Consider the following 26,378-nt stretch of genomic DNA (forward strand, 5'->3'; position numbering starts at 1 on the left):
CTTTCTTATTCTCATTTAAAATGTCTAGCTTTTAATCAATAATTATCTGAATCTTACACCCAAAGTTTTAATCTGATGTAAAATGTATAGAAGTCCATTACTGTATATAGTAACTATTAAGTCTAATATACCCTAGTAAGCTATAGTACTTCATCATCTGTGCAGTCTGCAATTCTGTTGAAGAAAGATGTTGAATCTATTTAATTATTCTTGAAAAATAATTTATTTCTGTGCAATTTTTGTTGATTACGTCGATTAAGCATCATGAGGTGGAGGGTGGGAGTTTTAGAACCCTATTAGTTAGGTTGCTTACTCTTTAAAATACCCGAATAGGGAGGATGGAGTAGGTTTAACACTAGAATTACTGAGCCTTTTTTCCCTGGTGCAAGTCCCTACTACTAGATTTACTAGCCCTGCGCAAATTTGCGTAAATTCCCCTGACCCTAACACCTCTTGGCACCCCGCTGAGATTTTCACAGGCCTTCAGCTCCATTGTTCTCCTGCTTTTGTTGTACAAACACACCCTCCCCCAACCCCCAACCATGAGAGATTCAGGTCTTTCCTTACCTGCAAGGCTACTTTCCTTCCTTACCTGCACCGTACAATACACCATGGTAGTTTCTATGTGCAATATTTCTCATATGCAATATTAGTTCTTGTCAATCCTTGTCACTACATTGCATTCCTGTCCATAAACATATATATATATATATATATATATATATATATATATGTATATATATATATATATATATATATATATATATATATATATATATACATATAGATAGATATAGATATATAGATACGTTTGTTAGATTGATCAGTATTGAGGAACTATGAAATATTTTGGGTGCAGTGTATTTTTTGCATACAGGTATAACGGAATAGCTTTAGTGTTTTTTTGTTTTTTTTAACTTGAGTATGAACTTATACAAAAAGCAGCTAGATATTAAAAAAACAGTTTTATTGATTAAAAAACACACTATATCGGATTCATATCGGTATCGGCAGATATCCAAATTTATGATATCGGTATCGGTATCGGACATAAAAAAGTGGTATTGTGCCATCTCTAGTCTGCTCAGGAAAAAATCCAAATCCAGAAGGGTTGGTGGAAGTTAGAGTTACAGTTTGCTATGTGGTGTGATGGTTTATTCTGCAAAACTATGACATCACTGCAATATGATTGATCATTTCCAATGTTGAACCTGGACCAACATTAGTTTTGTTGGCATGAACAACACCAACACAACAATATCAGATCGTCCTGTTGATGAATTAAGGACTTTCCAACTGTGCTGCTCTCCAAGAGTAACTGCCTCCCATGGTTTTGAGACTGCACTGGAAGACACGGCAAACCTTCCGGCACAACTACTGATGTGCCATCTTGGAGGAGTTGAACTACCTGTGCCATCTGTGTAGGGTCCAGGTATCGCCTCGTGTTACCAGTAGATACACTGACACTAACAAATGCAAAACTAGTGAACAAAACAGTCAGAAAAGATGAGGATATCAGTGACCTCCACCTGTTAATCCATTCGTGTTTTGGGGGGATTGTCACATTGTTGCCCTTCGAGTGCACCTGTTGTTAATTTAATTAACACCAAAGCAGCTGAAACTGATTAGCAACCCCCTCTCTACTTAACTGACCACATCAATATACCAGATGCTTTATTGATGTGATGCTACAGTATACGCTGACTGAAAAATGTTATTTTAATTATCTTAAACAGTGTGTGATGTTTTCAGTGGGTGACATGTCTGGACTGCAGACCAGCCAGCTAAGAACCCAGAATCTGTTACTTTGGAGGTGCTCTGTTCCTGAAATAAGCAAGGCGTTTCCTGAGTAGTTTCATACCTTTTCCAAAACGTGCATATATTGTTCAGCAGTGGTGGTTCTCTCAGAAATTAAGACTTTAAAGAACATAACTAGTGCTGGCTTTTAAGCTGCGTGCATGGTCGCTCTTCTGTTTAGCGCAGAGGACACAGCGTCCATGATTTACAAAAAAATGTAACCTTTGGATTTGTTGAAGACCACACAGCGACAGAAGCATTTAAGAATCGTTCATTTTTTTCCCTTGAATACTCAGATTTTACCTTAACCGTGTGTTTCTGAGCCCATGCAGTCACAATCAGAATCTGTTATTAATGCATTGCTGCATGAGGCCCAAAGATCACAGCCATTTAAGATTGGCTTTTCAACCTTACCCCCTGAGTAAAGACATTCTTTAATATCGTTTAATGGTATTGTGTGCTGTGACCGATTCACTTCTTTTTTGGTGCATGTGATTAACCTAAAAAAATAAATAAATATGAGCCACATCCCTCCTACTTAATGTTTTTAGGTTAGTCTTATCAAAACATTATTAACGGTTAAAATGAGAAAACACTGCCGCCTTCCAAATACAACGCTATTAATAAAATACACACGATGCTCCACGTCAGTCACAGTTTCTCAACAAGACAGGATTCTACTCATTTCTTTTAGGACTTTTGAAAAAATAGCCTCTGAACTGATTCGTGTATTCGAGCATTTCCTCTGATTTCTCAGTGTTGCTCTTATTCCTGCGCAGTCCGCTCTTCTCGTGCCCAATCACACTTTCGAGAAGATCTTTGAGACCGTGTGATAGTAATTTGGCCTGAAATCTCTTCAGATAGCCAAGCTTTAGATTCTGTAACTCCTGCAGCTGCTGTGCCTCTTTATCCTGCCAGCACCTATCCTCTGACTCAGGCGTCTCCCATGCCAGCTGAGGCTGGAGGGGCCTTTTTATTCAGCTCAATGGTGTGGCTCATCTCTAGTGTCAAGACTGGAGGTCTTGGTTTGCTGCCATGAGAAACACGCTCACTGCTTCTCGAAGCCACTGCTGCAAAGTGGTATTTGATGTCTTCTGGTTAAAGGCAGCGATAATGAGTCCGAACTGATGTTTTGTACGGCAAAACTTGGCATCACCTTGTATGCTGTGCATGGCTCCGGGAGTCGCTGTGCAGTTCCCTCCGAGGGTTTCTTGGGGCCATAGAAAGAAAGGGGTTGGACTTCTCTTGCCCTTTGTGTTCAAAGTGTTTGTCTCAAACATCCCATGATGCCCTATTCGGGCTGTTACCTTGTGACTTTGTCCACCAATAGGTTTTTCAATTGCTTTGCTGGTTGTTTAGTGAATACACTCTCTGTCGAGTCTCATAGCATGCAGGCCCAACACGTTTTGTTAAAGAGAAACTGGAACCAATGTATTTTCCTTTAAATATAACATTTGTTTTAATTAGCTTCAATTAATTACTGTTGTAGTACATCTGGTTAATTTTCTTTCAATGCAATAATTGTTTAAGCTCTCCTAATATCTCAGACTAACAGGCCACACAGAGGGAATTAACCATGAGAACATTTGTTAACAAGTAAATTTAGTGATTTCTCTGTAAAATCAGCACCAGATAGATTTCTGTCTGCTTGGTATCTAATGCCAAACTAACCTAAACTAACAAAAAAATTGTATTTGCTTGCACTCATGTGTCTTTACATTCTCATTTTTTTGTACGTGCCTGTGTGCATGTGGTTGTGGGTTGTGTTGTGTGTCTGTTTTATTGTGCCGTCATGTTGGCTGTGTATGTTTGTGTCCTTGTTTGTGTGTGTTTTGTGTAGGAATGCGTCCCCTGCATTATGCTGCATGGCAGGGGAAGACTGAGCCTATGAAAATGCTGCTGAAGGCAGGCTCGTCAGTCAACGGACAGTCAGATGAAGGACAGATCCCGCTCCACCTGTCAGCTCAGCATGGACACTATGATGGGGTAACTGTTTGTGTGTGTGTGTGTGGTGTGTGTGTGTGTGTGCACTGTAGGTGCTTTACTGTGCACAGAGCCAGTGTTTGTGTTTTGTGAGATCTGTGTAGTTGTTATGTGGGCTTGATGCTGTGTGCCTGATACGTGGTTGTTGCAAGCTCAGCTTTAAATGTGTTGGTAACATTTGTTTGTTTGTGTGTGTCTGTGTGTTACAGTCGGAGATGTTGCTGCAGCACCAGTCCAACCCGTGCATCTCAGACACAGCTGGGAAAACTCCACTGGACCTCGCTTGCGAATTTGGACGTGTTGGAGTGAGTACAACAATACCCTATCAACAATATGTTTTACCTAAAAATGATAACTGATGAAGATGGATGTAACATCACCATCACCCATTGGTTTTGGACTCCACATTTTAAAGCTTCACATTAAATTTTTGCTGCCACCATCTTGTTTTTTCTTTAAGCCAGAAGTTATCTTGGCCACTAACCAGGTGACGTTAACTTGCCTGTTATTTTGGATGTGTGAAACCAACTGAAAACCAGTGATTGTGAGGGAAGAATGAGTATTGCCCAACTGGGTTTGACTGGGTTCGAGGTTGATAGCAGCTGCTGGGAAAATGATTTCTAAAGCCGCAGTTACTCAGGCCTAAAGACAATTTAGTGAGCCCCAATAGCTACCTCCTGTTGGTAGGAAAAAAGCATGTCTTCCCCAACTGGTGTACAAAAACCTATTTGTGATTGCTTTGGTTGCTAAAATGTTGTTGCGTTGGTAATTTGTGACGAATAAGTGACGAACTTGTCTATAAACACCAGCCAGCCGCTCTCCGAGCTGTAAAGAATCTGTGAAAATTGTCACACAGACCAAAAGCAGACACCTTTTAAAATGTTGGTTGTATTCCTCAGGCACAACTTTTACTGTTAAGGCAAGTCTTCCTCATTTACAGTTTGCGTTGCTTGTAGCTAGCAAGTATTTTCATACAAAAATGAAGAACTACAGGCAACTGTGGCAATCTGCTAGCAACCAAAGTAATCACAAAGAGGTATTTAGTTAATTCGCTATCAACCAGTGGATGTATCATGTCCAGTTTGGCGGACAATTCTTGAACAATGTCCTTTTGATGTCACATGAAAAACCAAAGTAAATGATTGCAACTGTTAGCATGCTAACATGCTAAACTGAGATCACATTAACTCACTTGCATGTTAAGATTTGCTTAGTAATATTAAATACTTAAGTACAGCTAAAGATAATGGGAATGCCATTAGCTTAGCTTGTAGCTTGTTAGCATTAGCATTAGTTTTTAGACATTAATCAAAGTATGAGACAAACTCAAATTTTGATCCAATGATGGGGTAAGAAGAAAAGTTAGGAATTATCAAAAGTACCTAATTTGCCATGTTTTGACTGAGAGACTCTATACCTAAATGTTTATTTTAGAGTTTCCTGGTAAAGATAAGCAATGGTGACAGCCATTTAATTTTAAAATTATAGGCAAAATGTTCACCTAAAAGGTTAATTATTCCAGAAACAGATTAATTATACAACAACACAGCCTAAAAATGTCTAAAATCCTTAAAATGAACAAGAACAATGGTCTTACTGAGACAGCCACATGTGGACACAAAGGTAATTCAAGGCACTAGCAGCCAAAGTGTGCACCTGTGTTGCAGCTAGTCCACAGAGAAACCAGATTTTAGTTTTAAATTCACTTTTACACAGAAGGAATTATAGAGTTAATATAAATTATGAAATGGCTTTACAAGTTACACTGTGTGTCTTTGTGTTTAGGTGGTCCAGCTCCTGCTCAGCAGTAACATGTGTGCAGCCATGCTGGAACCAAAACCCTCCGACCCCAACGGAGTGTCACCTTTGCATCTGGCTGCCAAGAACGGACACATCGAAGTGATACGGTCCAAATAACTACTCCTTTCTGTCTGCTCTGTGTTTGTTATACCTCCTTCATTAGACACTTAGTCATTCTGTCTCTCCACCGACTGATCTAATTTAACGTTAAAGGATAATGCCAGTTCATTTCAACCTGGCATATTTCCCATTAACAAGGCTAATGTGTTTCTATGGGTCATGCAGGGTTTCCACTATCCACCTTGATTGTAGAGATTTGTAGAATTGAGGTGTGAACAACATATATTAGAGAAACTGGGCCAAGTCCTCTGAAGCATCCCAACAACAATGAATTACATTAAACAGTTCTTTCAAGTCTTTATTTCTATTCATTATTTTTTCTATTTATTATTTTTTTAACAGGCAAAAACATTACATGCATAGGCCCTGTTCACATCACATAAAACTATTATTACTATACAAGTGAAAGATTACAGATATACAGCAAAACACAAGTTTAAAAAAAGAAAAGAAAAATATGGTGAATTCATGAATTGGGGTCTTTACTATAAAGTCAATTAAACATACCCAGGTTTCTTCTTCTATGTGGCTTCACTTACCCATGTATTGGCAATCAGGCTAGGCAGTCACCAAAGATCATTTTCAACTCGATAATTGAACCCAGGATTTACAAATCTAGCACATTCACATAAAGGATACAGTTTAGGCAGCATATGACACATCACAAACTTCAGCATCTTTTAAAAATGAAGAAAAATTACAGTATTTGAAAAATAAAAAGTGGTTTTATATATACAGCACAGAGATAACAGTGAGCCTTTACATGACACAAAAGCCTACCACTAAAGAATGGCCCACTTGAGCTTTCTTGCCAAAGTCCACTTCCTGTTTAACTTACATATATAGTCACATATTTTTCTATGCCTTAATAAATGACCAACTAGTCAAACAGTTACAGGAAAAAGTGATGCCTATGTCCAATAACTATGTAGTAGCAAAGGGTTGTACAAAAGGTGTGGCTGTTTTCCTACATGAGTGGATGCAGGCCTATGGTTTGAAGGGTAGGGGTAAAAATGGGTCAGAATGTTTTTTTTATGAGGTCAACAAGTACGAAGCTTAGGTGACGTGTATTAGGATATTATAGTATCACTACATCAAGGCTTCTTTTGATGTAGATTCTGCCTGCAAGACGTGAACCTTCAAAACTGAAAACAAAAACAGGTTTAAACCTGAAGTTGCCTAGAAAGGCCCCAGTCTTCCTTTGTAGCACAGGCCACTGTAACAGCCATTTCTCAAACCGTAATCTTCTGGCATTTCCCCTGATCCTTATCTGGGGCAAATAGCCCTAGCTGGGTTTTGAAAGACATTATTGGTCCCAGGTAAGAGAGTGTAAAGGTCTGATGCTATGTGGATTGGGCAGCAGTCTGGAACAGAGATCCGATCCAATTCCTGGTTGCTAAAACTGGTTCTTGGGTAATAGGACTACTGTCAGGCTCACCTACATGTATGACTCCGGTTCTGCAGCCAGTCTCCTGGGCAGGAGTTGGATGTTGTTCCCCTCTGGAGATGCTCTCAGTGAGAGACCCTGCATGTTTGGTGGATGACAGGATATCTGACTGTTGTTTGGACTTATACGTCAAATATTAGGCCCAGGTGCCTTTTAGTCTTTGAGTCTTCATTCTCTTACTGAGAAATTTTAACATTCACTGGGACATAAGCATATTAATAAGTGGGCTTTGCACCAAAACACCCTAGCCCACATGTCAACGGCCAATGTGACTTGGACATCTGACAAAGTCCCAGTACACCCAGGAAAGGACTTTACCAAACACTAGAACTTGGTGAAGGATCGTCAAATCCTACCTATGGCAGAATTTGGACACCATTCAGAAGGAGGCAGAGGACACCGAGTCTGACTTAATCATGCTCTGCACCTACACGGAGCTGCAGACGTAAGGTGGCTGCTGCCTGTCATTGGGGCCGTGTAGGAGATTTTCATTCAGACTCATGTCATCTGCAGTATTGGGGACATTGTAGCGCTCTGTTCTGATAAAGAGAGCTGGCTGGTTGGAGCGAGGTCTGGACATCTCTGTCTAGAATGCTGCTCCTGTGACCTGGACATATATAAACAGCAGAAAATAGACAGATGGATCAATAGATGGTTCTGGTGAACTGTGTTAGTGACAAGTTGCTGGCTGACCTAATCGTGAGCATTTTTGAACGTTTTCCTCCTCAATTGGCAGTATAGGACAGAACATGGCAACACCATCAGTTTCCTGAGCCCAACGCTATAGCAGGCCAGTGATTTTTTTCTCTCTATGCCTTTGCTTCAATCTTCAGTTTCTTGCCTTCACTACTACACAGTGAGCGTGTGTTTATGGCACAAAAGATTAACACATATTAGCTTTCTTGCCAAAGTCCACTTCCTCTTTAACCCCCTATAAACAAATCTTTTCCTGCAATTTGTTGAATAACCAACCAAACAAACACTTACAGGGTAAAATTCAACTGCCTATGTCAGTAACCGCGCAAAGGGTTGGCCTGTGCCAAAGGTGCTTTCCTTTTACATTGTGGGTTTTAGTTACACTATAAACATATTTTCTTTGTTTCATTCTTCCTGTGGAAGCCTGGCAACAGCTGTCAGTCAAACACAGAGACCCCATTCAGACTGGCAGCTCTTAACAAAAACACTATGAAAAATACATCTGAGGAAAAGACTGAAAAACTGGTTAATCCAAATGTCATTTTGGGGAATTTATTTCCACTTTTATTGAGTTGCATGAATGTAGATGCTTTTCTTTCATTTCTTACTTTAGAGCAGTCATAAAAAGTTATCTTGAAATATTTATTATTTTTCGCTGCAGGTTGCTGATTCAGGCTGGAATAGATATCAACAGACAGTCTGAGTCTGGCACAGCACTACATCAGGCTGCCCTCTGTGGGAAGACGGAGGTAGTACGCCTGCTGCTGGATGTAAGTCTAACTATCCGTTTAATGTGTTTACATAAGAAGCTGTTGTTAATGCTGACCTCCCTCCTATGAGCTGTGCAAATTCACACCCCAGCAATTGTCATTCATCTGACTGTGAGGAAACTGTGGGATATGTTATATTGTTATTGTTTATTACATAAAACAGTAGCAGGCTGACCAGCCTCCTGCCTGTCATCCAATATTCAAACCTGTTGTTCGGTTTTTAACCTTTTTTTTTGACCTTCAGATGAACATGGATGTAAATGCCTAACCCTGCCTTTGTAAAGGGCCCACTTTAAGCGTCCCCTCTCGTCCTGCTGCGCTTCACTTTTGATGTTAATGCTGAGGCAGCGCACACAACAAACATCCCTACTGTGGAATGTTCTTTGTGACACACAATTAGATTTTGCAGCTTTAATCATTTTCCTCCTCCGCGTCACTCCAGAGCGGCATCAGTGCAGGAGTGAGAAACACTCTGAGTCAGACTGCCCTGGATATCGTTAACCAGTTCACTACCACGCAGGCCAGCCGGGAGATCAAACAGTTACTGAGAGGTGAGGCCGCGAGTGCACGAGCTCGCACACCAACTCACAAATCCTTGTGTGACACATTTTTTAAACTCTCCCAGCTGGTGGCAACACCAAAAATCTGCTTTTGAAGCCATGCCCACTTTGTGAGTGCTAAAACTATTAGGAACCTGGTTTTTGTTATTAAATAACAACATACTGGAAAAATACATTTTTTAAATTAATTTATTGCTATTGACATTTAAAATAATGGCATAATGTCCATTCTTATTTTGGGATTTTCTTGTATTGATTAGACTGGCGATATTTATTTTGCTAATGATACTACCCACCAATATCACCTTCCCCTCCGTTCTCTTCTGTCTGCACTTTATACTCTTGTGTTGTAGATGCCTCAGCTGCAATGCAGGTGCGAGCACTAAAGGATTACTGCAACAACTATGACCTTACCAGCCTCAACATCAAAGCTGGCGACATCATCACGGTATAGCTTTATAATTAAGGTTACGCAATAAAAATATGTTTCAGCCTTTGCTGCATGTTTGCCAGTCATAATAATCTGTGTCGGTAATATAAATCTGTCTACACAATTTAATAGTTGGGTGTTACAATGTAAGCATCACTGAGCTGAAAAGAGGTTGTGCCACACAAACTGTTATTAAAAACAAATTATTATTTTTGCCAGAGCTATGGCGCTTCTTCGCTTCACTCATATAAGAAAACACAGACATGTATGTCAATTTATTATGTTATTACTTTATTCTTCTATATTTATTGATCTTTTTTGCAAGCTACGTTGTATATATGAAAAAGTAATCACTTACAGGCGCTGTTAGCGAACACTTATTTGCAGATGTGCATGAAAATACATTACGTAAAGCAGATGCAATGTTGGCTTTTGTTTTGAGGTCATCTACTACAGCGGTCCCCAACCTCTTTTGTGCCACGGACCGGTTTATGCCCGACATTATTTTCACGGACCGGCCTTTAAGGCGTCGCGGATAAATACAACAAAATAAAACTAGCACCGGTACCGAAAAAAAGAAGCTTTATTCATAACACACGTGAAAAGACCCAGGAAAACCGAGTTAACGATTAAAACGATAACAAAATAACGCTGAAAACCGATAAAAACCCTGAAAACCATACATTTCACACCTGAGCCTCAACTCTCGCGGCCCGGTACCAAACGACTCACGGATCGGTACCGGTCCGAGGCCCGGGGGTTGGGGACCGCTGATCTACTATATATAATATCTATAATTTAAAATTTTGAATTTTTTGAATTTTATAAAAAATAATTCACAAAAACTATATACATGTTAAGGCAGTTTATATAGTATGTTTTGTGTTTTTAACCAGTTTTGTAGCCAACTGGCTAAAAATGGCAACGCTAAAGCCAGCCTGCTAATGTAAAAAGAGTTGTGTAATGTATTATGATTGAGGAATTCAGGGTTTAGTAAGGTGGACACTTATTCCACTTTATCAAGGTGGACACTTGATAAAACACAGTTTATCTATGATATACATGGACATTTTTAAATTATATTTTGCAAAAATGCCTCAAACAACTAACTATGCTAATGCTAGCTAATGATAGCTAAATGACTAAATAGCATAGTGTGTTATTTCCCGCTCATTTTTTTAATTACTGTCTTTTTTAAATGGAAATTTAAACAGATATTTTCTGCTCATTTCAGCTGCTAAGTCTGAAAAAGTATAAGCAAAACAATGATAGAAGTATTTTTTATAAAGAATTAACAGCTAAATTTGCTACACTGCCATCTGAGCAGTAGCCACTATTGCCATAACTAGTTTGAAGTTAGCTGGTAGTGTGAGCTTCAGAGCTAAAGATTTAAACTTGATATAGGTATGGTTTTAGTTTGGCTTTGCAGTCTTTGTTATGGAAATGAAAAGTGGCTGTAATCTTTGTACGTGCACAGGTTTTAGAGCAGCACTCTGATGGCCGATGGAAAGGCTGTATTCATGACAACCGGACAGGAAATGACCGTGTGGGCTACTTCCCCTCCAACATGGTGGAAGTCATCAAGAGGGCAGGTGACCACCCACATCACAGCTGTGTGTGTGCATGGGTGGGTGGGTGGATGTGCGTGTGAGCTTAGCAGCTGTTTCGCAGCTATAGCTGGTCATTAGTTGTAGCTAGCCGTGGCATCATGGGCCTGTTTGGGGCAGCCCATCTGTTTTCCCCACCCTGCCAGTCTCATTGATTGCATCAATCAAACATAGTCCTCTATCCGCAGTCGGCCCTGAATCACCCCTCTATATTTCTGCTCCTTCTGTCACCCTCCCTAATTAATAAACAAGTCCGACCCTGCTAGATTGTAATGTTTTTGTTCATATTGTTTGTTTGCCTTATTGCTGTAGTGATATTATATTTTGTTTTATAATGATATATTCCCTGTGGATATATGGATGTATTATTTTCTCATGTTTTAAGTTTAATCAACTATTATTTTGTGCATTTTCTGATTTTTTCTGATTAGACTTTTGTTTTGTTTCAAGTTGACTGATCAGTTGTTGTTGTGTTGTTGTTGTTGTTGTTTTGCCCCTCCCTCCTCCTGGATTGTTGCCAGGTCACTCCCCCTCCCAGCAGTGCCACACCCTCCTCCTCCGCAGGCCCAACCCTTGCCCCATTGCCTCGGTCAACGGAAACTCATACCCCCCCTCCAAAGTCCTTCCCCTGCATCTGCCTCCCCCTCCTCCCCTTAACCCCAACACACAGTCCCTTCCTCGGTTCTCCTCATTTGGGTACGTTCCTGTCCCTATCTCTCCTCCTTCTCTGTGTACTCCTCCTCTGTCCACTGCTCCTCCTCCTCCTCCTCCTCCTCCTCTCTCCACTTCTCAGGAGCAGCAAAGTCAGACAGGTACATACTGTAGTGTCACTTTAAGTCACAGATAAGAATCCTTTCTCTGCTTTTTGTCAAGAACACATAAAAAGCCTGTTGTCTATCTGCTTGTGGCAACGCTTCATCAAAGAATCAGTTCAGCCAAATAAAAAAAATACTCAAAAAGGCCTAAAAAAACTGAAGCAGTCCTGTGAAAAACTAAGTACACCTCATGACTCACTTGCGTGCAGAACCATGTTTAGCAGCGATAACTTTAATAATTGTTTTCTGTGTCACTCTAGCGGCCTCGCAATCAAGGAAGAATCATTCATACCAACGGTACAGCACCATGTTTTTCTCCAAACATGGTGCTGTGCATTTTGACAAACATCTCCACCTTGATCTCGCCTTTTCAGAGGACATTTTTCCAGAAGTGTTCTGGTTTGTTCATATGAACCACGCTGAAAATACTTAGCAATTTGTGCATTTATGACTGGCTGTAATACTGGTAGCTTAGCTGTAGCATTTGTAGCTGAGGGCTTCAGCTTCCCGGTAACAAGGAAATGACGTCATTTATGTAGATTACTGATTGGCAGCGCTAACTTGAAATTTCGAGTTACTTTTCTCAAAATTTTGAGTTAATAAGTCAAAATTTAGAGAAAGATAACTCGACATTTCAAGTTATAGATACTTTTTTTTTTTTTTAGTATCAGAAACGGGCTTTCATAGCTGTGCTCGCTTCAGAAAGTAGAGACAAGCTTTCCAAAGAAGCCTTGTTCAGACTTTGTTTAGCTGTACTGTGATGAACTTTATATTTAACATGCTAACTGAGGCCTGTAGAGTCTGAGCTGTTGCTCTTCAGTTTCTCTGAACATTGCACAGTCTGACCTTGGGATGAATTTGCTGGGCACACCCAAGTGCTCCAGACCAGCAAACTGCTCTTTCGTGTTTGTGTGTTATTGATTTCATGCGAATGGACTGATTCTATATAGCAAGGAGTACTCAAAGCACTCTATACAACATGCCACATTCACTTTCATTCTAAGCTTTTTAGTGCTTCCTAATGAACATTCATAAACATTCATACTCCGACGGATGCATCGGAGAGCCACTTGGGGTTAGTATCTTGGTTAGTACTTGGCATGCAAACTGGAGGAGCCAGGGATCGAACCACTAACATTCCCATCAGTAGGTGACCTGCTCTACCTCCTGAGCTACAGTCACCTGTGGAAGCAGTAATGGTGTACTTACTTTTAAACAAGACTGCATATTGTCCCTTGAAGACTTTCTTTTTTACATAGCCATATGTGCTTGAGGCAGTTCTTCATTAAAGGATCAGTTCAATCAAATAATTATTTACAAAATACGGCTAACAAAATTAGTAATTCATCCACATATACATTTATCTAGCCCATGTGGGTCCTAACTGACTAAACCTTTGTTTTGTTTCTTTAAATTTGTTTTTTTTTTGACGACTACGGCCATGAAAGTAATGCCTCCTTTGTAGATTCCTTACAATTCGAGTGAAATGACCCTTTCATTTATCTTACTCGACATGCTGTGTGTGTTATAAATAACTTGAGAGGCCGTATTCGGCATTTTTAATTAGCATTACAGTGATTAAGTAGAAACACCACACGTCACTGGATGTGTCATTCACAACAGCTTCATGGTGTTTTGACCAAAAGGGTCTGTGGGTTTCTACAAGCCTCAGGACTCCCACTATGAGTAGCATGTTTATGCACGTGAGCTGAGTGAGTGTATCTCTGCGTGTGAGTCTGTGCCTTTTACGGTGTTTAATCACAAGCTCAACACATTTAATGTATGTAGGGAACAGCAGTACACATTATTATCACTCAGATATTGTTTCTGTTTCTGCATTTTTGCTAATACAACGTTTTAAGTTTAAAATACTAAGACCAAAGGAGTAACAGATGTGGGGTTCTGTGTGTGTCTCTGTGTGTGTGAGACAGGTTCACGAACTGCAGAGCTGAGTCCTCAGGGCTCTCCCACTTTGGGACAGCAGAGCAGCACCAGTGAGGACATCTGGGTGCTGCGCAAACCGCTGGCAGGTAAACTGAAAGCGTGCTTTTGTGGGGAAAAAAAGGAAATGATGTGTGTCAGACACGTTGCGTGTGTGTAATGCTGCGCTCTACAACGTGTGTTTATGTGTGGAGGTGGCGAGCGCAGCGGCAGCGTAGGCAGCCTCGGCAGTGTTCGGTCATCGAGCAGCTTGCAGGGCTCTGGAAACACGCATGTTTTGACCACTCCTGCACCCAGTCCCCACCCTGCGCCCACGCCAGGGGTCAACACCCACGGCCTTAATGCTCCCGGCCTGCATGCACAAGCAGAAGGAGTCAAGGTAAAAGACTCCTTGCATTCAGTTGTGTTTGCACACATTTCATGACGTTGCTGCTGTTTCCTCACAAAACAACACACACACACCGTTTCTGGGAAACAGCAAAACATTTCTAGGAAACAAACACAACTGTAGTTCATGTGATAACCACAGTTCTGTTTCCTGCTCAGTTTGTTCTTCCGTTGGCGACAGGTTGTTTTTTCCTAGCAGCACACGAGGTGCATTGTGTTTGTTTGGATACAGTGTAGCAGCTAAATTCAAGTTAAGCAACTCAACTTTGTCTTATTTATCGTGTTTTTGCACCTCACCTCCACAGTGAGCTGTTGTCATAGGTGTACCGCTGAAACACCTCCACAGTTTGTTTGTTTTCTGCAAGTGAGGGAGTAGAATATTTGTAGTTTGCATAATGTGATTCTATTAAATAGATCTTCTTAAGCATCCGAACATCCAGTCATCACTAAAGCATATGGCATGTAGCCATAACAAATACAATTAACTGCTATATTTAAGGTCCGCTGACTGAGTCACAATACAAACTGAACTAATATTCAAGAAAATATTCCACCTTAAAAGGTGGCTGATAAGCGTGTTAAGATCAAAGGCGGCAAAAACTTCCTTTCCTTTTGCTGATGAAACACCTGTGATGATGGACGTTAACCAAAACAATTGAAAACACAATTTTTGGTCTTTGTGAACCAGAGTTATTATAGTTTTGTGTTTTCAGTTAATTTTTATTTCTATTTCATTATGACTTTTTGTTTTTTTATTCGGTTTTACTTTCAGTTATTTTCCAGAGTAGATTTTCTTATTATAGTTTCGTTTTTAACTCCCTGCCAGGCAGGCGGGCGACGTGGACACCGAGGTTTGTGAATGCGATAACTCGAGAACGAAGCAACGTAGGAGCTTCAAATTGATACCATAGGAGTATCTACTAAAAATCTTAGACAGGTTTGATCTCAGTGACTTTGACCTCAAGTCAAGTTTTCCGAAAATCTCCTAAATGTTATAGCATATAAGTACAGCAAGGACTTAACGAGTATGAATTGTTTGGACGGGGTTGCCTGTTCTCTCTAAGAAGAACATGGCAGCACAGGTTAGGATTGCAAAGTTCGTCATCTGAACAAAGCACAAGACTTTTGGAACAATGCATTTTGGACAGATGAGACTAAAAATGACCAAACAGCCACTGAGTAATCATGAACTCCTCTTTATACCAAAGTCTTCTAGAATCAAATGTGAGACCATCTGTCTGACAGCTAATGCTGGGCTGATAGTGGGTCATTCAACGGGACAGTGATCCCAGGCACACAGGATACCTTAAAAAGAAAAAACACAAGGTGCAGTGGTCCAGTCAAAGTCTAGACTTCAGCCTCATTGAAATGCTGAGGTGGGACCTTAAGAGAGCTTTGCATAAATAAATGCTCACAAACCTCAAAGAAATGAAGCAACGCTATAAGAAGAGTGGGACATAATTCCTCCACAATGAAACGAGGGAGCGATAAAGTCCCACCGAAAGCGATTACTTCAAATTAATGCTGCTAAATGTGGTTGTGCAAGCCACTGAGTCATTGGGTGTTCTTGTTTTTCTACGGGACTGTATGACATTCACCCTTTGACAGCTCATTATTAATTCATGTGTTATTTTACCACACTGGAGAGTAAGTGAAGGGGAGAGAGAGAAAGGGACAAATCCAGGGAGCATGATGTGAGGGACAGGCAGATGGAGACGAAGCTCCAGGCACAGATGAACTATTAACATAGCGTCAGTCTAATATTTGATTGTAAATGCTAAATGCACTGGTTCTTGCCTCATTCACTCATTAGTACAAGAATTTTTTTAAGAAAGTGCTTTCTATCTAACTTGCACCCACATTCATACTGATGAACACATCAGAGAACGTGACACCAACTACCACCTGAGCTACAGCTAATCAGGATGCTCAGCTATAGAGTGCTACTTGCATGTCAGCCTGCCACTATAGCAGCAGCTTTAGCAAGCAGCACTGCACCACTATTTTTTAACTGCACAGTTAAAGGTAACCGGCCATGATTTTGAGTCTGATTTCAAGCTAGTTTCCCTTAAAGCTGCACTTAAATGTGTCGCCCACTGTATTAAATTACATCAACCGCATGTGGACAAGATCTAGGAAACTAATTCTTAGCATAAACATCTGTTGTGCTTTTCCTTTCTGTACATCCTGCTGTTCAGCACATACTAAATGATATTTTAACAGTCGGTATAAAATGTGTATTTCCTGTGTTTTTTAGTGTCTTGCATTTAAGAAATGTCTTGCTGGTATTTCTGCTGTACCAGAAAATTGTAGGACATACAGGAGGCAGAGTGCTGAGTACTGAGCTGAGTCACCAACCACCTCTGGGATTTGAACGATTATGCTTGAGTAAATGTTTCTCAATGTGAGCGTGTGTGTGTGCATATGAGCATATCTGTGTGTGTTTTTGTGTTTCAGCTCCTGGCCACTGTGCTGTCTCAGTCGGTAAAAGCCAAGGAGCATCTCTTGGAGCAGTCGCAGTCTGTGGAGCAGTCAGCAAGTAAGCACACACACTCATGCAAACACAGCGTAGCGCGATATCGGCGTCTGTATTCGAAGCATTCATTCGTGTCAGCTTTAATTTAAGTGTGCTGCTGAAGTGATTTAAGCACAGCTGACAAAGTTTGTCTCTGCCTGCTTGAAAGGAAACGCGTGCGATCAGTTAATTTGGAAAAAAAAAATGCTTTTGTCTGTAAGTGATGACAATTAAAAATGATCAAGGCAGTGTTCACAAGTACAACAAGCGCCTCGGGGCTTGTTTGGATTGCTTATGTGAATCACTTTTTATTCTTCAGCCTGGCCCTCTAAAGACCACATGTCTGTTCATATCAGACACAAGCAGCATTTCCAGTCTCGGTCCTTTTAGAAGAGTATTTCAAGTTATTCTTCATTTCTAAAAAGCTGCTATAAGCAGCCGGGGACATGGCTTCTTGGGATGTCATGGATTCTTTCTTGTTCTCCTGAGTCAGAGCTCTAGCTGTAGCCGCAGAGGTTTTCTTGCAATAAGCAGAATAAAAAAACTGCTCAAAGAAATTCAACAGATTACGTTAAACTACCAGCTTAAAACTATTAATTTACATATCTAACGTTTCTGTGAGCGTGAAATACATTTATTTTGCAGAGGAACCACTTAGTTTGTCAGTTTTGATCGATTAGTATTGCAAGAGTGTGAAGCTAAAATGTTACGCTCTTTATGTCTCATAGTGTAGTTATTTTGCGATACCGACACCGATACTGATGCTGATATTTGGTGATTTAAAAATGCAATGTCTTCTTTTCTTTTAGACACACAATCATAAACAGACGTCCCTGACATTTGTTATATTTATTTGTTTACACATTCTCGCTCTGCTTGGATCAGCTGCAGAGCGCCCTCTGGTGGACAAACTATAACTTTCGCTTTTAATTTTAATTTCTCAGCCGTGATTACTGCTGGTTAATGCCAGTAAATGGCCAGTATCGATCAATAATATTGATCCTTGTGTTTGAGTAAGTAGTTTTGGCTACCCAGTGATCATCTCTCTGATCAAAACTAGCTTCGATACAGCACTAAAAACTGAACCATAGACAGATGTTGATGTTGTCATGCAGATTAGAGATCTCATCAGACCATCTCTTACAAAGTGAGTAATACAGATTTTAAAGAAGGAATTAAATTCACTTGGCCATGGGGTTTTTTTAATCAGTAACGTCTGTCTTTTTATTGGAGCCTCATATTTTTACATAAAAGAATCAACATGCATAAAAAATGAGTTCTGCAAACTCCATGAAGCATGAAATAGTTGCCAGAAATGTGAAATTTGGGGGATTTTTTGCACATATGAAATTCGATTTGTATGCTTTTCACTTCTGCTACATCAGTATTTTTGTGGACTTCATTCCTCACAGTAGCACTGCATGTGTCGGATTCAATGCATTCAAATAACACTGATGATGTAGCGGACTTGTATGAAAGAAGATGGACTTACAGGCGTTACAGGGTTGATGTATTTGGGAAGTTTTAACTTCAGACTCGTTAATTTTACAGTCAAAACTTTAATGGTTGTTGTGGATTTGAACCAGCTTATAAACCTTATTTGTTACAAGCTGTTTGCAGGTCTGCATTACAGCAGGTGAGTGTTCACTTGGGGCTACGAAGACTAGCGTAGCATTGAAGCAAATGTTCTGTATTAATGTGCACGTACAGTTCGTGGTGTAGACGCTTTCACAGTGTCTCAAGACTCCCACTTAAATTTGGGCACTTTGTAGCTGTAGCTGTTTTACTAATCTCACTTTAAAAGAAGCCCATAAATTAGCATGTTTAATCCGCTGTCATTCTACTGGTTTAAGTGTTATGTGGGAAGTGTAGTGCTAAAACAGCGCTGCCGAGCCAGCCAAGTATGAAAGCTGTTAAGAAGGGCTCCATAGGCAGTGGGAATCTGGCATGGTTTCCTTTCTCCTGCGCTTCTCCCACATAAGAATCCTTTAGATCACCACATAATACCATTTCTTGGCTTTGCAACGTTTTGAAAAGCAAAAAATTAGGAGACAAGTTACTGTTTCAGATTTTTTTTAGGTTTCTTTGAAGTACAGTTAATTTCCTAGAACAGCTGTTTAGTGATGGTAGATTTCAAAGGACCACGATTTCACATGAAGCCGTTAATTTCTTAAACAACTCAATAGAAATAATAAATAGGCGGGTGTTTTGTAAACAGCTAGCTTTAAGGTGTAATTAACAGAAAAATGAAAATTGTTGAGAGTAATGTGATTTATTCTTTGTCCTTTCTCTTTGCCTTTCTTTATCACTTAAACCTTAAGGCTCTTCCAGCAGCACGGTTCACGAGCAGCGCTCGTTTGAACGGAAGGCCGAAGAGGATGATGGGAAAGTGAGTTGTATCTTTTTTTTCTTTTCTTTTTTTTTCGGTGGATTGATTCATTCCGGTGCTTCCATTTTTCCGTTTGCTTCTGGTTCTTCTCAAGTAGCAGAAAGAACGTCTGCAATGGTGGGGTTTCAGTGGGAAACACGGTGGTTGTGTTGCACCTGAAAAGATAGCACGCTGAGGCTGGGCATGCGAGTGTGTCACCATGGAGACAGGCAGAGTGACAGACACATCGAGGAGTCAGTTGCTGTCTTGCCTTCTGTCCCTCCCCCCTTTCCCTCTCCCCTTTCCCTCCCTCCCCTGCCCTCACACCGCACTGAGACACCCACATGCTGCTGGCAATGCTGCGTGTTCTGTGGAGCTCAGGGCTGATCTGCGTGCTGCGTCCTAGCGTTTCCTCACTGACTGACCTCACGCAGCGCTCTATAACATGTACACCGCTGAAAATATAACACATATTTACCAGTGATTTAAAGAAGATTATTTTGTTAGACCCCTAAAGGTTTATTTAACCCCAAATCCCCTGGAAGGGTGTAGTGTCACAACATCAGGTGCTTAGAGTTTTGAGATCTCTACCACGAAGACTTCCGTCATCGCTAAATACAAGGAAGGGGAATGAAGATATATTTATGTTGTGAACAGTTTGCCCAGCTCTAATTAACCAGCAGCAGAGCACGTAGTAATCCTTGTGGAGCTTTCTTTTTAGGGCCAGTCGATCTGTTTTGTTGTGTTTGTGAGTTTGTATAAATGCCCGAGGGCTAGAATCAGCAGGCAAAGACTCCAATCTGGCACACTGGAAAATGGAAATAGGTTATGAAAAGATTTATGTTATATAAACATATTATCGCCTTGAAACCAGTAATGTTGTATATAGTTTTCTGAAACTGAGGGCCCATTATTATAACTGGCTCATTGGTCTAGGGGTATGATTCTCGCTTCGGGTGCGAGAGGTCCCGGGTTCAACTCCCGGATGAGCCCTCATTTAATCCACCCACAAACCAGGTACTGGTGCCTAAGTCCAGATCAATAGGGAGGGCTATGTTAAACATTCAATTTTCATACTAGATGCAGGTCTGGTTTAACGATGGTCACTGAAGATGAAAAAAATGAAGGAAATCTCATAAAGATGCTTTTGGCAAAAGGCTAGAAGGGTGAGTAAAATTGAAGGCTTACAGGGAAGTAGTGAGACCCGCTGTGACGTATAATGTGGATAACAAAAAGACAGGTGCCAGACTTCAAGGTTTTTGACCAGAATGGAGGGGGTCAGCTCAGGTTGATCATCTTGGAGACAAAGATAGAGAGACAAGGCTGAGATAGTGGGTATGTTGGATGTCGAAGATGGAGCTGCCAGGCAGGAGGAAAGGAGAAGGAACACGGAGTAAGTTCATGGATGTAATGAAGAAGGACACAGAATGCTAAGGACAGGGTGAGATGATTCAGTGTGGCGACCCCTAAAGGGAACCACATATTTGTATGAGTATAATTTGCTTACTGAAGATATGCTTTTATGTATTTCTATTTGTTAATTGACCTGCCCAGGGACAGTGTTTTGCCCTGTAGTGCTCTGCAACAGTCATGTGACTGAAAAGTATGAATTGAGATGATGGTGGGATGTAGCTCAGTGGCAGAGATCTCAAAACGTAAGAGGCTAATTAACACTAGGAGCAAGCAGGCATCTTATATTTGCACTTACTTTGTAATCTGTTATCCAGAATGTGTCTTACTGTTTGTACAAACCCTAGAGGATAACCAAGAGCACTGTGTGGGAGTGGAAAAACTATTATTATTATTCCTGACAATCTTGAAGTCATTTCAGGCAGAGTTTGAATAATTGGAGGGATTATTCTTCTTATGTTTTATTCCCTTTTTAGTTAGAACAGCTCCCCTTCATGTGTTCCAGAGTAGGTTCCCTTTCCTTGCTGGCTAGGGCTCCATTTGGGAATTTCCTTAGATGTTTCTGTGCTGTCTTCTAGAACAGTCCTCTCTCCTGTGTTGTAGAGCGGGCTCTAGAAGAGGCCTGTGGACTCTTCTAGAAGCAGGCAGTAGCGCTCTGTGTTCTCTGTTCTAGAAGCAGGCAGTAGTGGCGTGGCTGGGTGAGTTTCAGCTGCAGTTCTACACCACCCACTTCCTCACCGCGGGATATGATCTAGACACCATTAGCCGCATGACCCCTGAGGTAAGGTCATGACCCCTGACCCCCTCACGTCCCGCCCCTTGTCTGTCAAGGCTCCGCCCAGCACAGCTATCAAAAATCAGCTCCCCACTGACCTGGATGATGTCATCATGACCCTCCTGTCTCTGTCACCTGACCCCCCCGGTGTGAGTCCTGAGCCTCAACCAGTCACTTCTCATGCTCCGTCTGCTTCATTTACATACCTGTGTTCACACATGGCCGCGTGTTCCAGTCTGTGCTGTAAACACTACTCTGTGTTTGTCCTTGAATGTGGTTTTTAATGTGATTGTGTGTGTGTATGTGTGTGCTGAAGCAAACACAGTGCTATGATGTAAACGTCCCCAAAGGACAGGCGACACTCATCAGAGATTATCCAAAGCCAAAATATTCCCGAAGGCATATCACGTGTGCAAATGTCCGAGTTGCCTGTAAAAACTGCTCACATTTGAATAGAAATGAAAATAAAAACACCTCCAGTAGAGGTGGTGAGTTCATGATGTGACTGAGTGTGCTTTGCGTTGAAGGATCTGACGGCAATTGGGGTCATGAAGCCCGGACATCGAAAGAAGTTAATATCAGAGATCAGCAAGCTGCCCTCCACAGACTGGCTGCCCGACCACAAGCCTGTAAGGATGTTAGCTGCTGCATACAATCTAGAATAAGGAGGTCGGACGAACACAAGAGCACAGACGCATCCAGCTCACGCAGCATCATAACTGTGCCTGTGTCTGTCTGTCTTTGTGTTTAATCAAGGCTAATCTGGCAGACTGGCTGTCTCACCTGGGCCTTAGTCAGTACTACCAGGTACTCGTGCAGAATGGTTATGAGAACATTGACTTTGTCTCGGACATCAGCCTTGAAGATCTGCGAGAAATTGGCATCACTAAGCTCGGTAAGATAAAACGTCATTATTAAGATTATAGGCAATATATTATAACTTAGCAACACAAGTTCTATAGAAAAGTGTGACCGTTCATTAGGAAGCCGGGTTCCTGTTAGTCGCTCTTAGTGTCTTTGTTCTGTGTTTGTTGTTTAGAAATTGCGTAGATATGAACAGACAGATGGATCAGTTGCTTTAAATTGGCTAAAATGTGTCGAAGCGCATTTCAAGCTGTTCTCTATAATCACGTGTAACCATTTGTGTGTGAGAGATACAAGAATTTAATGTGAACAAACGTATAAATGCATCACAGAGGGAACGTTGAGATTCAAATGAACCGATAAAGCGATAACAGACGATTATGCGCCCCATCATCTTCAGCCTGTTAAGTGTCTATTGTTTGCACCTGGTGAAGACGCTCTGTGTGACTCATTGTAACCAGCTGTCAAAACAAATGTAAAAATCGTCTCGGCACTGCTCTCGCTTAGAAAGCCAATCTGTAAATCGTATCTACCTCCTTTAAAAAATGTGACAGTCCCAAGAAGTAGCTCCACAAAATTTGTGTTTTTAGTGTGAAAAATGTGGTCAGTGAAGAAAGATAAAAACAGAGGTTGCTTCTGCTTGTCTCCAAAAATCCTTTATCAAATTATAATGGAAGTCTATTGAACAGTTAAATGCCACTCCTCTCACTCAAATGCCTACAGATCAAAAAGTCTATATCTGCTGGCTTTCAGGAAGACACTGTTGGAAAGAAGATGGATTTTCCTGTTTGAGCGCGCAGGCAGGTTGAAGAGAAATCCTACCAGATAGAATTTTTTTGCATCTTCCACTCTGTCGGTTAATTAGTCCAGTCTAGCCCCCCCCCCCCAATCACTCAAAGGGGGCATTTTTTTGATAGATTATTAAATAAATGGCACAATTGAGCCAGTTGATTTGGGGTTGTTGAATGCCATTTGTTTGATATCTCTAGAGTTTTCTTGACTGATTCAAATTTCCAGTTATTTTCTATAATTTTATGCCAGTAGAGATTTTTGCCAGTTTTCTTGCTGTAATCTATAACTTTCAGCATATACAAGCAAAAAAACAACTTTTCTACAATGCAAGATATTATTTTAATAATAAAATAAATTATTAAACAAAAGTTTGAGGGGTGGCTTGAGACTTTTACATATGACAAAACAAGATAACAGGACAACCTCTTCTCTGTAATTTGCCTCTTAACTGCAGTGATCCTTTGCTCATACCGAGGCTGCTGGCTTGTGGCTGGCTCTGAGCTCTGTGTGAGGTTGATTTAAATGTCTGAGCAAGTTGGATGTTACAAATGTTTTTGTGGTTTAGTTTGTCAAAAACCGTGAAGAGCTTCCGCACTAACGCCATGTTTGCGTGTGGCTGCCAGCGTGCACATGAGCCAGTCGTTTTAATGTTTAGACGTTTCAAACGGTGCAGGGCAGGATATGAACCAGAATTATACTACTGGAAGAATTTGGACATAACATAGAGTGGGAGCGCTGCTTAGCAACGGTCCCACCAATAACACAATAACTTTTGCAAGCCAAGCGATTAATTCATTTATGAAATTCCAATGCTGCAAGGACAATATGTATAATGCTTACCATGTATTAAAGAACAGTATCCTGAAATGCAGCGAATTCAAATTGCTGGATTGGCGGACAGAGGCGGTTTCTTGCAAGTTAAGTAGATTTTTTTTAAGGCGCAAAAGTATGACATCACAACAATGTCATTGGTCACTTGCAATGTTGAACCTGCAACAACATTTATTATGATGATGTGGGAACAACACGAGGATATCATATCGTACTTGGATAATACTGTTAAAAAACAAAACAAACCTATACATAGATGTAATTATTATTCAACTTTTTGGTGGGGAGAATTGTTCCAAAACCTATGGGTTCGTTTTAATCTGCATGACTAGCGCAGAATGAGGTTGCCATTAAAGATTTGCAGTTTTCAAGAAAACGTAAATTTGTATTTCATGGTGGCTTTTATGCAGAAATGCCACTCTCTCCTAGCTTTGCAGTGTAAATATAGCTTATTCTCTTCTCACAATCCTCTGTTTTGCCCCGCACTCCTGCCCCCCCTCAGGTCATCAGAAGAAGATAATGTTGGGAGTGAAGCGGCTGAAGGAGCTTCAGAGAGGAGAAAGTGGCTCCGAGCCTCCTCAGAGCCCCTCTACACCTCCATCCAGCCCAGGCGGCAGCACTACATCAGAGCTGCGGAAAGAGGCGAGGAAGCAGAGGGACGGGGTGCCCAGCCCTCGGGCCAAACCTCGCCCAGGTCTCGCACACACACAGACCCCTCCCCACACACCGACTCAAACCCCACCGCAAACGCCCCCGCACACTCGGACCCAGCAGGCTTCCCCCAGGGCTCGGCCGCGGCCATCCACCCAGCAGTCGACAGCAGACTCGGCAGTACCTCTGCTGAGGCTGCCCAACGTGGAGGAAGAGCGACGGAGAACTCACAGTCTAATTGGCTCGGAATCAGACTCTAGATATGCCACCGTGTGCCGCAGCAGCTCTTCACATACTGCTGCCGCTAATGATGTCACTGTTAACCGCAGCCAATCATCTGTTACCCTTCGCCCCCGTAGGAAAGGTCGGCCCCCAACACCTCCTAAACGGTCCTGTTCTTCCATTACCGGGGGTGACGGGGAGGGCGAGGGGCAGGTGGAGGGACTGCTCGGGCTGCCAACCTATCGAGAGCGGCGAGCTAGTGACTGCGGCAGCCTGGGAGCTGCTTTAAGGGCTCAGGAGTCAGCAGGCTTGGAGAGGTCAGACGGGGCTTCTGGGAGTGTTCGCAGCCTCGCGGCCATGCTGGAAACATCCATCGTGAGTGGAACCAAAACGCTGCCGAAGAATCTGGGAAGCAGCACCAACTACCTGCAGGTGGGTGACAGTGACTGTGAGAGTCAAATGTATGAGTTTTTTGGGCAACATGTCTAACAGTGATGTGATCTGCAGGTGAGTCCGCCGCTTCTTCGTCGCCAGGTAGGCGCAGGAGGTCTCGGATCTGAAGAAGATGATGTTTTAAATCGCCGCAGGACCATCAGTGGATCCGAAGGCCTCCCTGGAGATCAGTCTGACCAATTACCTCAGCAACCGGTCCCGCGACGCCCCGAGCCTCGGCCCCGCTCCACCGTGCTCACCTCAGCATCAGAGATCACAGACGGTACAGCGACGCTCCGGAGGAAGCCGCGTCCTGTGGCCGCGGACTCTGAAGCTCCTGCATCTGTGTCTACCACGGTTGTTACCACGACTACTGGCTCTGACACCATACGCAGGAGGCCACGCACGACTGAGCACACGGAGCATTTCATTCAAAGCAATAACCAATCAGATTCTCCTATCAGTCAAATAGATAGCTGCCGTAAAATTGAAAGCGAGCCGCAGCAGAACGGCGGCGTGATCCTGAGGCGGAGGCCGGTGTCTGAGGTCTCCGAGAGGACGGAGACCAACAAGGAGAGCTGTGAGTGGATGGAAGCTAGGAAGTCTCTGAAGCCACCAGTTTCACCCAAACCATCCACTGTCACCCTGAAGAAGCCTCAAGCTGACCCCCCGACTCCGACTCGTAGGGTCCCCATACCCGGGCCTGACACTGCTGAGCTGGCCCAGAGTCCCGGTGAGACACACACACAACACACGGTCACTGAATTTAACTTCTGTGTCAGAAAATCAAAATCCTATACTCAGGGCGTTTAAATATTTATTAATTTCTACATATTTATTAATTTCTGCCTTTATTTGATGGAGAAAGTGGAAACAGAGACAGAAAAGAAGAACACACAACTCCCCCCATAAAACCTTTGATGTTTTATGATGTTTTATTACAACATGCTGACATCAGCCTGTTATGGCGTCATCTTATGTTGATGACGTACGGTGTCGTATTGAAAAAACAAAAAGTGCATTGTATAGCTCCCTCAATGGCCTTTCATATTATATAATACTGGATATGGTTTCGTGAAACCTTTTGACCTTGGGCACTAACAATGAAAGTCAAGGTCAAATCACAAAAACAATCGCCTCAAGGAGCTTTATATTATATGTTAAA

The 26,378-nt window shown here is 41.8% G+C and overlaps 1 protein-coding gene and 1 non-coding gene across 5 annotated transcripts in view; both read left to right on the forward strand.

The window, feature by feature from the left end:
• Positions 1–26,378, forward strand: part of LOC146385830 (uncharacterized) — a 46,795-nt gene that overhangs the window by 13,069 nt on the left and 7,348 nt on the right. The window contains exons 4-20 of one of the 4 annotated variants that reach the window (XM_084931808.1): positions 3,638–3,783; positions 3,990–4,085; positions 5,566–5,687; positions 8,505–8,613; positions 9,056–9,164; positions 9,527–9,621; positions 11,081–11,195; positions 11,732–12,022; positions 13,957–14,055; positions 14,161–14,345; positions 16,811–16,892; positions 19,190–19,257; positions 21,320–21,427; positions 21,949–22,050; positions 22,178–22,316; positions 24,411–25,213; positions 25,289–25,946. In XM_084931808.1, the coding sequence (XP_084787934.1) occupies positions 3,638–3,783; positions 3,990–4,085; positions 5,566–5,687; positions 8,505–8,613; positions 9,056–9,164; positions 9,527–9,621; positions 11,081–11,195; positions 11,732–12,022; positions 13,957–14,055; positions 14,161–14,345; positions 16,811–16,892; positions 19,190–19,257; positions 21,320–21,427; positions 21,949–22,050; positions 22,178–22,316; positions 24,411–25,213; positions 25,289–25,946 (3,327 nt within the window). The remainder of the gene's footprint in view (positions 1–3,637; positions 3,784–3,989; positions 4,086–5,565; positions 5,688–8,504; positions 8,614–9,055; positions 9,165–9,526; positions 9,622–11,080; positions 11,196–11,731; positions 12,023–13,956; positions 14,056–14,160; positions 14,346–16,810; positions 16,893–19,189; positions 19,258–21,319; positions 21,428–21,948; positions 22,051–22,177; positions 22,317–24,410; positions 25,214–25,288; positions 25,947–26,378) is intronic. The other 3 variants (XM_084931809.1, XM_084931810.1, XM_084931811.1) reach the window with 3 other exon arrangements.
• On the forward strand, positions 20,158–20,229 carry trnap-cgg (transfer RNA proline (anticodon CGG)). Its single transcript has one exon. It is a non-coding gene; the product is annotated as a tRNA-Pro (tRNA).

This window comes from Perissodus microlepis, chromosome 6 (genome assembly GCF_051167445.1).
Source record: "Perissodus microlepis isolate ML-2025 ecotype Zambia chromosome 6, ASM5116744v1, whole genome shotgun sequence".
Taxonomy (NCBI): Eukaryota; Metazoa; Chordata; class Actinopteri; order Cichliformes; family Cichlidae; genus Perissodus; species Perissodus microlepis.